Source organism: Seriola aureovittata, chromosome 23 (assembly GCF_021018895.1).
Source record: "Seriola aureovittata isolate HTS-2021-v1 ecotype China chromosome 23, ASM2101889v1, whole genome shotgun sequence".
Classification (NCBI taxonomy): domain Eukaryota; kingdom Metazoa; phylum Chordata; class Actinopteri; order Carangiformes; family Carangidae; genus Seriola; species Seriola aureovittata.
The window spans coordinates 2,775,747-2,789,482 of NC_079386.1; the positions used below are offsets into that span (position 1 = coordinate 2,775,747).

General features: G+C 40.4%; 1 protein-coding gene across 7 annotated transcripts in view; it reads right to left on the minus strand.

Moving 5' to 3' along the window:
• Positions 1-5,357: 5,357 nt before the first annotated feature.
• The window catches only part of sorcs2 (sortilin-related VPS10 domain containing receptor 2), a 318,274-nt gene continuing 309,895 nt past the window's right edge, over positions 5,358-13,736 (minus strand). The window contains exons 20-28 of one of the 7 annotated variants that reach the window (XM_056368848.1): positions 13,338-13,471; positions 12,626-12,749; positions 11,779-11,891; positions 10,679-10,801; positions 10,453-10,549; positions 9,852-9,954; positions 8,780-8,933; positions 8,681-8,711; positions 5,358-7,570 (exon numbers count right to left, since the gene is read on the minus strand). In XM_056368848.1, the coding sequence (XP_056224823.1) occupies positions 7,506-7,570; positions 8,681-8,711; positions 8,780-8,933; positions 9,852-9,954; positions 10,453-10,549; positions 10,679-10,801; positions 11,779-11,891; positions 12,626-12,749; positions 13,338-13,471 (944 nt within the window). In that variant the 3' untranslated portion in view covers positions 5,358-7,505. Of the gene's footprint in view, positions 7,571-8,680; positions 8,979-9,851; positions 9,955-10,292; positions 10,341-10,452; positions 10,550-10,678; positions 10,802-11,778; positions 11,892-12,625; positions 12,750-13,337; positions 13,472-13,736 lie in introns of all 7 variants that reach the window. The other 6 variants (XM_056368845.1, XM_056368844.1, XM_056368842.1 and 3 more) reach the window with 6 other exon arrangements.

The following is a 13,736-nucleotide window of genomic DNA, read 5'->3' on the forward strand; positions in this document are numbered from 1 at the left end:
AGTCAGTTGTCAAAACAGTGGTACTATTAACTATGGACAACAGCCCAATTCACATCACACTCAGCTGTGACCAAGTAACCATCATCCTGAAACTGTATTAGGGATTGTGAACTAGCTGCAACGTGGCAGTGGAAGTATAAACCTTTTAGAGGACAGCTATTGGCTAATTTATGATCATTGCTTACACATGTTGTTTTATTATGTAACTTTATCACTGTCGGCGTAATTGCCTCCAAAAGCAAATTAGACATCAGGTACTTTTAAAGAAGCAATTAAGTGTTACAGCTGCGCTCAGCTAATGAGAATGTTCTTTCATCAGTTTAAACATTTATCTTCTATAAAACCAGTGGGAGAAATATTTGCTATTTACAGTAATTCCACCCCTCCCCTCTGAGTGGATCATGAGCATCCTAAAAAACACAGGCAGGTGAGTTGTCAGCTCTCAGGTGAGCTCTGATGTCACATCTGCATATTAAAGAGACCAGAGGAGACTCCAAGTGCACATACACAACTTTTTATGTTACAAAATGTCTCCAACAAAGATAAAACCAAACCGCCCATGGAAATGTGGACAAAACTGGAATTGAAGTTTGTGACATGGAGCATGATCCTGCTGGAAGGAGCCATTAGAAGATGGTAAACTGTGGTCATGAATGGATGAACATGGTCAGCAACAATACTCAGAGAGACTGAGACATTCAGACCAGGATTGATTGGTACTAAGAAGAAAACACTCCCCACTCCATCACACCAGCAGCCTGGACTGTTGACACAAGGCAGGTCGGCTCCATTATTATTTACGATTATTTATAATTATGATTATTTTCCTGCTCTCGTTATCAGTTATCAGAAAGGATCTATCGTTGTTCCAGCGGCTAAGATTCCATCACTGAAAGTGCTGAATGATTACAGTCCTGTGGCGCTCACTTCATTAGGTTTGAAAGGTTTTGAACGAATCATGAAGAAGAGCTCAGTGGCCATGACACAGAGCGTAATCGACCCGCTACAATTGGCCTATGAAGGGGGTGGAGGATGCCACAGCGACATTAATGAATCCGGTTGTTGGGCATGCTGACAGAACACTCTTAAAAATGTTTTATTCATATTTTTTCTACTTAATTTGAACTTTTGCAGTGATCTGTTGCTTTGGGAACCTCGGCAGGGTATAAAAATAAGCTGGGAAATGTATAATATTGTTCAACATCGCCAAAACATCATTGGCACTAACTCAGTCATGTTTATGAAATCGCTCAGAGGGCAAAGGTCATTTTTGGCAGACCCTTTGGAGATATTTCAGATCATTTATCCCGTCAACTGTTTGGTTTTTAAACAGGTTGTTGGCCTAGATGTCATCACAGTTAACAAACACTTACTGCAACTTATAATGCTGACACCTAATGTGCGTTACTTATATTTATGTCTCCATAGTATTTTATGTGTATATGTTGTGTTGACAACTGTTGGAAAACAAATTGCGCCTCTGGGACTATAAAGACTTTCTAATCTAATCTTTTTTTTTTCCATTCTTCATGGGAGGGGTCAGGGTTCAGCAAGTGGAGTGGAGATCTCTTGGTGGAAAAGAAAAAAAAAGAAGAATGAAATGACAATTTAATAAAAGAAATTGTTCATAATATGATTCTCTGATTTTCAAAAGAAGTCTCCACACTTTTTGATCGGCTCATCCACAGGAGGGAGGGAACAGAGGACGTAGTTACATAATCATTTTCCCTCCACCTATGACAGTCACACCTAGTCACTTAGCAACAGGTTTATCTCAACCATTAAAGCACATTAGTCACACATTGGGTGGAGGAGGCAGATTTTCCAGTAATGACAAAATGTGGTGGAGGAAATAGAGGGTCACATATGTAAGTCTCAGATATCAGGGGTCAACTGAGAAGAATCACACAGTCATTCAGGTTGCTACTTAGGACGCTTGGTTTCTTGGTTTGGTTTTCCATGACGGCGTGCTCCACAGTGCAGGGCCTCCAACGATAACTGTATCCGATTGCCTCTCAGCCTCCGAGGTTTCATAGAGGTTTGAAATCCTGTTCTCCAGGTCTGCGATGTCCTCGCTGAGACTGATGAGGCTTACAGTCGGAACTCCTTCGGCGTTTGCTCCAGCTGTCGCTCTCATAAGTTAAAACCCGGACCTAGCTATGCTAGTCGAGCAGTTCAACAGGCCAACAGCCAACTTCCAATTGCTTGTTACTCAAGATCCTGAAGGCGGATGACTAAACCCACCAGGATCCAATGATGTAGCGTATAAATATAAACCATACAACTGGATAAAATAACTGGCTGTCAGACACAACGCTTCAACCAGAGCTCTTACCGGATCTCCTTCACCCATACTTTTTTGATGGTGGTTGGGAAAGACTGTGTCCAAAACTGTGTTGTTACTGTAAAATTCATCACGTGGAGATGACAAAGACACACACACGTCATCCAGATGACACGTCTTAAGACCTGGTTTGTTTTGAAGCATCAGAGACTTTTACACTATTCCTTCCTTGGACATGAAAGTAATGTGACTGTACTGAATTGAAATGAATCAGATGACCAGAATACCACCGTTAAACCCGGGGCCCTCAGGGTCTGTTGGCCGGAAGCAGCTATCTGATTGTAATCCAGACAGGTGACTGTTTAAAGTGCAGCCAGTGTTTGAATACAGGGTGTGTATGAAGAGCTTTCTCTTTCTGTCCCACTATTCTGATCTTTAGACTTTTTCAGATGGGTTGAGTTTCATGTGCAGTGTGTGTCTCCTTTCTTATGTTTGAACAAGTATGAGTGCAAAGTGCTTATTGGTATTATATAATTGTCTACAGTGAATGCATTTTTTTTCTTTACATAGTTGTGTTTACCGAATCCTAGCTCTGCACAACTGTTACTAATAAACTGTTGCAACTAACTCAATAAACCACTTGATCCACATCTCTGAATCCACTCTGGTGCCAGAACACTGACATCTGTCTCCCAACCAGAAAACTTTGTCATCCAGAAAAATATTAACAACAGTTTGTCACTACTGTCGTTGAAGTATTTTTTTTTTTGTATTTAGTCATTATTCATTAGGATAAAAAGAATATAATTTCTTTATGAAATGAATCAGAAATGCTAAAATTTGCTTCAACAGGTTATTTTTGGAAAGACTTTCCTAAGGTAATGCATAATGCATTATAAGCACAGACATTATAATGCATTCATGAGGCTTTATAAAACTCTATAATCTATATAAATAAAATCAACTGACGATAATGAGGTTTATTAAGTGTTATAAGTGGTGGAGATAATGTTTTATATGTCCAATGTTCATATTGCTTTATAGCTCCATAAAAAAGTGAATGAAGTATTTAAAAGAAGAATGTGAGCCCTGGTTTACACAGCACATTATGACTACTATGACTTCAGCTAATTATACAGACACACAGAGAACTGCTCTAACGTATCACAATACAGTACAAGTCCTGAAATGGAAGAAAAATCTTATAAAGACCATTAATATGCTTTAGCATTGTGAGCTTTAAATAAAGTGACAGTAATGTACAGGGTTATTAGAAATGGTAGGATACTACAGCACAGTTATGGGGAGCACTCCTGGCTGCAAGCTACAAGTGTAAGATAAAAACAATTCACAATGATTATCAAAGGCAAAGCTTAAAAAATAAAAGACTGCATGGGTCCACTGAGAATCTTTCCTAGGGAAATAATGTTCTGTCTTTCTTTCTTTCTTCTTCTTTCTAAACGGATACTGTATCTAGTCTATCTAGTTGTTATGTTTTGACATGAACAAGCAATCACAATCCCACTCAGGAGACAGGAAGCGTGGACCATTTCTTACCTTTGGAGCTGTGTGTAATGTGACATCTTTTGTTACAGGGTGTCTTTGGTCTAAGGGTCAGCTGGTTGGGGTGTTAGGTTAGAAGAGACTGTTGTTGGATTGCCACGACTTTGGGTCCGAGCGCTGGCAACAGAGTGTAAATATTGTTCCAGTCTCACACACTCCATATGACGATTAAATTCCTCTTTCTCTTTTCCGTCCTGTCGGCCAATCAATAAGATGAACTCAAGAGCCAAGGTAAGTGCCATCGAGCATGTCTTTATACAAAGGGGATAAAATATTGAAATAATAGGGGTATACACACACAGTAACTTTCACACATACATAAAAATGATAATAAGTGCTGTACACCTCCAGATCTATTGGGTTGTTGATCTAGATGTAATATTGATTTTGTTGATATTTTATTTCCAGATATTTATTCTCTCACATATATTTCATACTCTGCAGTCCCAGATAAGTGGCAGATTTTCACTAGTATTTAGTGAACTCTCAGATGGAGCATGAGCATTGTGGACTTGGATTCCCTCCCTGCTCGACTGTGGCAGTCTGTAAATGTCATCAGGTTGTTATTTTGTTTGTTTGTTTAACCAGAATAAACCTTATCTATAAAATGAACCTTTCTGAGCTACACTGAGTCCTAGTCTCGAGCCTTGCGATTAGAGTCGTCTCTCCCACATAAAGCAAACTGCAATACTGTGGTGTGATGCAGTAAAGCAAGTCTCCACAGTTGGAGCAGCTACTCCCCCACGTGGTTTGAATAGGAATTGTCTTTGTTCCAAAGCCCAGTGACTGTCCCTCTGTGGGCCAGCCTCCGCTCTGACCAGCGCATCTTCTGGTTCTGGTTTTTCATCACTGAGCTGTTGTGATTGGCCATCTCAGTGCTGAGGTGACCCTATTCAAAGTTATGAATCAGATGACTTGTCCTTGTGGGCTTCATTAAATTAAAACTTCTCCTGTATTTTTTTTTTTTTTACAAAGAAATCTTTGAAATGTTCTGTTTAGGAACAGCTGTCAAAATAAATCATTTGAAAAGAACATTTGGATAAAAAAAACAGCAGATAGAAGAACAAGGTATTTACTGGCTATATTAGACAACCTAAAGAATTCCAGCTGGGTGAAGTTGAAAAGTATGTCTGCTGCATGTCAACCCCTCTCTCTCTCTCTCTCTCTCTCTCTCTCTCTCTCTCTAATTGTCTAATAAGAACCTGCTGGGACACACTTGTTGTTCAATGCCCAGTTGTGACTTGTTGATTTAATTTTTTTTCTTTTATCACAAGAAAACCAACATTTGAATGAAGTTATTTCTTTTAAAATAAGCTACATCTTGTGATTTGATACCATTGTTGAAGGCTGTAAAGCTTCCATCTCTCTCTGTTGTCAGTGTTGGACTCAGAGCGAGGCTGCACAGCTCGCTCCAGCACATCCTCAACGCTACGTGACACACAGATAAAACATTTGTTCACGTTTGCCCGCAGGAGTTGACGGTACACAAAACCAATAAAACCAGCAGGCGTACAAGTTATGGGAGTGGTTTATTCCAGGATGCAGGTTGAGTGCACTGCGCTTCCTGATAAGGACACACAATTGTTTTAATCGCAAAATCAACAGAATCAATAGATCAAACAAACGGCAGAAAGAGGAGAAGAATGAAAGTAAACCAGTGCGGTCAAAATTACATGGTCGGTGCCATCATCCGTGAAACTCCTTCACTATTATATTGTAATATCAGAATTCCCACTTTCCCCTTTGTTAAAGAGGACATTGATACAATAACAACACATCACTAGAAAAATTAATAACAAGTTGAACATGAGCAGAATATGTACAAAAGATGAATTAAGGTGTAAATCAGAACAAGTGAATGTGATCAGCTGCTGTAGATACACGACGAACCGAGATGAAGCATATGTGCGCTTGGTGTTAGTAGCAGTGGTGGTTGGTCTGGAAAGGCCTTTTGGACTCGGAGTCTGTAGACTTGTTAAGATGCTGCCCAGTACATGCTGAGAGCACTGCGTACATCATTAGTGCATTCAAACGAACAAAAGACTTCAGAAATGCCAACAGAGACACTCACCAGTGTTTACACATACTGGGAAAAATGAAGGAAAACAAGTGTATCAAAAATATCCATATACATAGTCGTCACTGTGTACGTGTGAGCATCTATATAAGACAATGAAATTATTTGCAGTTAACAATGAAGACCGTCAAATTATCTTCCGCATGAGATTACACTGAAAATATTGAAAATGGATACATGTGAAGCAGGCAATGGTGCTGAGGAAACCGGAAATAATGAAAATTCTTCAAACTCAGGAACTCAGTGGAGGGTCAGTTGAAAAAAAAAAAAATGCTGTGTATATTGGTAGTAGTGTTAAAACACTCACACACAAGTCAAAGGGAAATATGTCCAAAGTGGAGATTGTTCATATTTACACATTTACATACAACAAACCAAACCTTTAAGGAGACATGATTCCACCATGGGCTTTGCCTAATATAGGCTGATACAGTAAAATATATCAACTACACCTTCCCTCCATGACAGCAACCTTTGTCTCCAGGGGGAACGAGTCTGACTCAGAACGTGTGTGTGTGGGGGAGGTGGGGATCAGGGTGGGGGGGGGATAATGCAAGAATGGGTGGGCGGTTATTAAAAATAAATAAACCGGACAACAGGTAATGGTCACTGAGCAGATTAACACCTGCTGCTTGAGGCACCACGGGACAGACGATGTGCTCCTACAGAGGTGGTGCCGACTTGAAACACCACGCGCCAAAACTTGTGTCGTAATAAGAAATGTGAACGTATACTGAACGCTGTGCGGACATACTGTATATATTTCAAAGCTGAACTCTCCAGTACATGTGAGTGGGATTTGAAGAAAGTGCATCACCGCCCTCTCTTCATATGCAAATTCTCAGGGGCACATCGCTCCCTACATTCCATCCAGACAGTGTTATTGCCTCTGAAGAGAGAGTGTCGAGTAAATGTGGGAAGCGCAGAGGGAGTAAAAGAAAACAAGAGGGGGGAGAGTAAAAATGCATTTGTCTTTAATTTACTTGCACTCTACCTTTAGTGCTCAAAAATCACCAGTCTTTGGCAACCACCTGCTGTCAGTAGCTGTGGCCTCTTGGTTCAACCCTCTTTGAATGTGAATATTACTGGAAACCAGCGCAGTGAGTCATGCTCGCTGATTCTCAGTGTCTACAAAGTGACAAGACGACGTACATACAGATTTTGTTTTTCAAAACACAGATGAGTGAGTGTCCTCAGTGTGATCTCCATCCTCACCAGGTGTCACTGCAGGCTGAAGGGGGGGGGGGGGGGGGGGGGGTGGGGGGGGGGGGGGGGGGGGAGCTTGCAGTGATGTAAAGTACATTAGGTAAAGCAGAATGCCTCCCGTCCCGTAGCAGTAAGATAGTGGGTGGGTGGGGTGGAGGTGAAAGAGACGTCCCTCCACCAGGCTCAGCCCCTCCTGAAAAAAAAAAAAAATCTCACCAAAGCTGGAGCTGAAGGGAGGCCATGGAGTGGAGGTGAAGTATCCCAGGAAAGGAAGGAAAAGGAGGAGAGGAGCGAGGAGGAGGAAGGCAAAGTGGAGTCCCTGTGCTCGTTAGCCAGCTAGGCTAGGCTAGTTTGTTAGCATTGCCACGGCAGCCATCAGCTGGTTAGGTAACTGTGTAGGTCTCTGGAGTTGATGCTCAGGACCACACCCGAATGGTTGCCTGGCAACAAGAGGTGGGGGGTGGGGGGGAGAAACAGGACACAGGCAAGTGAATGAGCAGTGCTAAACAATGACAACTTCAAATCTCCACATGCTCTGGTTCACTGGTGTTAAAGTTACCCTGTGGAGGCTTCTCAGTGCTCCTCACCTGAACAACCTTTTTTAAAAAGGTATTTTGACAGCTGCATTGTTTACATGATGAATGTATTACAGTAACTGGTTACTGTGCTCTAAGATGGAGCCACATTCATTTAAAAAGAACACTGGCATTAATTTCTTCTAATCGCCCAGCAGTGAAACTAATTAGTCATGACTGATTAATCCACCAAGTCAAAAAGTCCACAGGGTACCTTTAATGTTTATGTCAGCTTAACATCCATGCAAACTAGAGTTTTTATATGTTGACACTTCAAACGTTGGTCACTCTCAGTGGTAGGAAAAGAATAACTTTCAGATCCATCACAGTAAATAAATCATTCTTATTTCCTCAGGGTGGTATCATCATATTATATTAATCATATCATGTCATGTCATATCATCATATATCATAAAATATCACATCACATCATATTATATCATAACATATCATATCATATCATAATATATAATAATATATCATATCATATCATATCATATATTTTATCATGTCATATAATGTAATATTGCATTATATTATATTATATTACATTATATTACATCATATCATACCATATCTTATCTCTAACCTAGTTGCCAATGGATACTACTACATGTTACTTCAGGAGTGAAATGCCCTTTAAACTGTCAACAATTATGAACAATTTGCAAACACAAATCAATAGTCTAGGTTTTCTAATACTAACTTTTTAAACTTGTGTTAGGACATAATTGCTTCATTTAACACCATAGTGACATTATGTCTTCTCATGTTTTGGCAAGTCCACAGCCCCATTTAGTCTTAAGCATTATGGCAAATAATAACTATAACATATACAACTAGTTGTGAAATGATTTTACTGTGTCTGTAAATACAAGGGATGACCACACGGTTTTGTAGGTAAAAGTAAAGAATTCAAAATGAGGCTTTTAGTGTACCAGTGATAAGGATGAAAAAGGGGAAGTCCTCCAGTACCTTGGTGTGTGTTAGCTGCTGGTGTTAGTGGCTTGGTTTTTAGTAGCAGTGGTTAGTGGTAGTCCTTATAAGGGAACAGAAGGCGGGGCTACCTCCTGCGTTACCTAGAGTCTGCGAATCCAGGTCATCGTCAATGAACTCCTCGCCTTGGATGATGTGCTGGGTGTCCTCACTGTGATTGACGGGGCTGGTCATCTCCTGCTCCTTCTCGTTGTGCATCTGGGCGTAGACGTTGCGGTTGCCTGGAAGCTTCCTGTAAAACAGCGGGGGATAGGCATCCTCAGTCCTAAGCCAAGGACTGTGGGATTTGTTGTTCTCATAAGATGAGTCTGTAGTTTTGAGCTGCATATTTCAGTTCAAGTGACTTTTTTGGTGAATGTTTGTGCTAAGGGGCGTGAGGAGGTGCTGCTTATCGACAGGTCACTGCCATGGAAACAAAGCATGCAGGTGTCTCACACAGGGAATCGACTGTGAATTGTCATGCAAGACATTAAGGTGACTCTATACACTGTGAAATGATGTCAACAATGACTACTGTGTGTCAATACTGCAAATCAACCAACTACTGCTGATACTGATTTTTACAACCACACCTTTGGTCTACACTGGAATTAGCAAATATAAAACACACTGAACTATGACACTGATGCCTGTTGCCATGAGCATTTAGCTTAAAGCACCCTTCTTTGTAAGCAGAGCCTCAGCCTCGGAGAAACTAACATGGCTGTAGACTCTATCTATATGGCTTCTAAATTCAACTGAGAAAGTTTTATACTTTATTAAAACTGCGATATAAAATATAAAACACCACGACAGACATTCCCTCGTCTACAAGCTGCATATTCATTCAGCTGACTGCTGATGCTTTGAAGCTCAGCTGTGAACATGGTGTATGTTTTCTTTTGCTTCGAGGATGTAACTTTAAAAGTGATTAAATTAGGGATCAAATATGATTTTTACATAATAAATTTGAAGTTACAATATCTCCAGAAAATACTCAGACTTATAGGACGACATATAATTGTCAGTGAATCATCTTGGGCCCTAAAGAAGTGAGTCATACACAAGAAAAAAAATGTCTCCTTTCATCATCATCAGTGATGGACAATTGATAAGGTGTTGTTTGATCCCAGCCCTGACTGACATGTTGCAGCTCTTTAACACGACTCACCTCTTGAACTTGAAGAGAATGAAGGAGCCGGTGGCGATGATGCTGATGAGGAAAATGACTGCTAGAGCCCAAACACCTGGACCATCGGCTGCTCCGTGATAACCTGATGATGAATCACACAAATATACAGATGAAGAATGATTCATGTTTGCACAATCTGAGTAGAAGCTTCAGAAGACGTGCAATTAAGTATAAAAAACAGAAGAAGATATCAAGACAAAATCTGCAGGAAGGGAGAAAGAGATAAAGCCTGTCAAAAGCACCCATCAAAACCCAACTCATTTAAAGTTTTAAATGAAGCACAGCACAGACGCCAGGCGCAGACTGGATAATCTGTTGATTTGTTAGGAAACCAGGAAAGGAAATGGCGTTGAAATCAAAGAATGTTGAGATTATGTTCATTCATACAGAAAGCTGCAGGTGTATGGGTCATGAACGCACCAGTCTCTGCTGCTGCAGCTGCTGAGTCATTAGCAATTAGACCTAGCCCTTGAAAATAAATCGATAACATGCAATTATCATTTAAAAAAAAAAAACACCAACAATTGTAGTTTTAAAAGCAGACTAAATGGGAAGTAATGCCCATGGCGTGTAAATATACCTCCGTTTGGGTCGGCTAGCATCACCAGCACTTGTAGACCTCGCACCACGAAGCTGACGTTGTTGTCGTTGAAGGCCTGCATGATGGCTTGAATATGCTGTGGATGAGAAAATGTTAAATTAACAAAAACACTTTAATTAATAAGCAAAGCATGTGTTTGTGTCTGCAAAATGTGTAGGGTGAAAATTCATTTACTGGATGTGGTTCTGTGTCTTTGTGTGTGTACCTTATCTACAAACATGCTCTTCTTGGCCGGTTTGCTGTCCAGTGGGAGAACATACAGGTCTGCAGTGGTGGGCAGGCCCGGCTTCACCACTGTAACCAGGGACTCCTGCGGGACACCTGTGACCTAAGGTCAGATGGTTACAGGTCAGTCACATCTTAAAGCTTCACTAATCAATATTTTTGTTAACAAAAATGTAAATAATACAAAAACATAAAAACTTACTTACACATTCACATCACTATGAGTCTTCCCTTACGAAAATAGCACATTTGAAATTCAATATAGGCTATTACATGTGATTTCACATGTGAAATGTTTCAGTTCAAGTTGTAATTTAACAAGTGAATCAGTTGAGTTTCATGTTAAGTTTCATGTTAAGTTTCATGTTAAGTACAGGTTTCACATGTAATCCCAAAGGTTTCACACTGTTTAACACATTACACCACGAAAATGTTCCAAAACCACACGTTTCCCATGTTTCACATGTGATTTTAACATGTTTTCAAATGTTACATTTCACATGTGCAAAAATGACATGTATATGTGGGCACGTTATTTTTGTACATATGAAATTCATCTGGTTTTTCTGTAAAGGATTTGATATATCTCTACTTTCTACAATAATTACTTCCTGTTTTTTATTCCTTTTTTTGTGTCTTCATGTGAGGCCCATTGTAGACATATATTAGATGTATTTCCTCTACTAGTTGAATGCTTACCTAAATGTTCTGTAAACAAGATTTTAAACAATAATGTCGCAGCAAACAACTGCTTTCTATGTAAAGATATAGTGGAGTGATTGTTTTGCCGGTTTATCGTCAAAACATCTGAAAAGTAATTAAAGTTTTTTTTTAAAAATGTATTTCTATTTCTATAATTTATTTTTATATTTAGCACTTTATTCAGCTGGGCTTTCTGCTGTGGGTTTGGGCTTCTGAACACCTCGCTGACTGAGAATGTGAAGGAGGTGGGACTGTGGCGTAACGGAGGCCAGAGGTGTAACGGGAACCCGGTCTGGGGCGACATCTAGTGGCAGGAACAAGCGTCTACAGAACCTTCAATGAAAGCCGACAGGCTGCGTTACAGTCATGCCATCCTACCTTAGCGAGTATGTTGGTGACGACGTGTCCGATGTCCTCCCTCCACTCTGGGATGTTGGGGTTGAAGTGGTCCAGGTTCCTGCTGAAGCTCAGGGGGATGACCTGGAAGTTATCTGGGATTGGACAGAACAAGGGAGAAGTAATCAATCACCACACTTATTATCCAAGAAGGAAACTGAGTGATAATAAGCCACAAATATTGCAGATTGAGTGTTTAAGACTGAACAGCAAATAGACATACAGAATATAAGCATGTAACTGCAATCAAAATCAATTTTCATCCTCAGTGGCGTGAGCTGATTCAAACAGTCACTACACGATCGCTCTCTTCAGAAACAAACACCGGCGGCTCATAAATAAAACACGCACAATCTGTTTATAAAAACAAACCTGACATAACTAACCCTGTGACACACTCACTTACCAAAAACAGCAGCTGAGATCATCCTATAGTTTCAGGCAACAGTGGAAAAATGTCAGCCGGCAGATTTGCCCCAGTTGTGTCAGAATGAGTCACAGAACCGGGAATAGCTGTTAACTCTCTTAGCTCTGACTTCAGAAATTTCCCAGTGAGTAAATCCCAGCACTTGGGAAGACCATGAGATGCAGCTGAGAGCTCTGGAAAAACCTTGTTAAGATCTTATTGTCCAATTACTGTTCTCCAGGTGAGGAATGAACTTTCACGGTCAAAAAAAAAATGAAAGCTTCAAGTTAAGAGTGTTCTTTTAGCTAAAGGAGAATGCTGTGATTTTATATCCTGAGTCCTATTTTCCTTTGTTTCTGGCTGTGAATGATTCATAGAGACAAAACCTCCACCGCGAGCTTGATTAAAGTTTCATTGTGTTACCGTAGACTCGGACAGTGCTGGTATCCTGCACCATGGATCGGCCATTGGAAGCCTGGACGGTGACTGAAATCTCTCCTGTCTCCGGGAAGCGGGTCAGAAGGCTGTTCTCCAGGGTCAGTGTGGGCTGTGTGAGAGTCATGACAGGTTGGCTGTTAGTTACATCAACTTTTCTGGAAACACGAATCAGCTTCCTTAGCAACATGAACAAATTAGGCTTAAAGTTTCAAGCCCAATGGTCAGAAAGAATTGTGACCACGTCTGGCTGTAATGTCATGGGGTCACTGCTGCCAGGTGAAAGGTCACTGGAGGTCAGCAAGAACAACATTTCATTGGGCTTTAATTTGCTCTTTAAATCTACAATAATCCAATTAGTTTATTATAAAAAATGATCAAATGCACAGTGTCATGTGAAACGTGCTGCTGAATCCTCAGAGAGTTACATCTGAATCAGCAGTTTGCCTCCTTTTAGCCTATTCTAGCTGATTGTTTTGGTTTTTGGGCTCACAACTTGTTTCCTGCTGCTGTTGTCAGTGAAGAGCTGTGCTAAATCCCATTTTTTTATATTTTTTTATAGCATGTTTTTATATGCTGTGTTTACAGCTTGTGCTCCCTGGTGGCTAATAGTCAATTAAAGGATCCAGAAATTGAAAAATGCAATATAAAAATCTATTTCGATGTTACTAAATGTATGAATGAATGAAGATGAAGTTACCTGCAGGTTGTCTCCTATCCACCAGTACAGGACAGTCAGGTTTGCCTCAGTGGGAAGAACTATGGCGGTCAGATTGACCTCATTGTTTCTCCCAGCGATGGGAACCACCTCCAGGTGCACTTCTTGTAGAGGAGCTGCAAGAGAAGAAAGGATGATTGAGACGATTACACAGCAAACATGATTAATTCTGAATGACCTTAAAATTACAGGTCGAATTTGTATCAGTGAAATCAATTTTTCATACAAGTGCTTCAAATAAAGACGCACAATGTTTGAGGACAAACCGCATCTAATCTTGACAAAACAAAAAGGATGACAGCACCGTCTCCTACAGTCTCCCTCATCAGTTTAAACTCCTGCAACCAAACTAATACATTAAGTTTTAAAGAAGTTTTATCT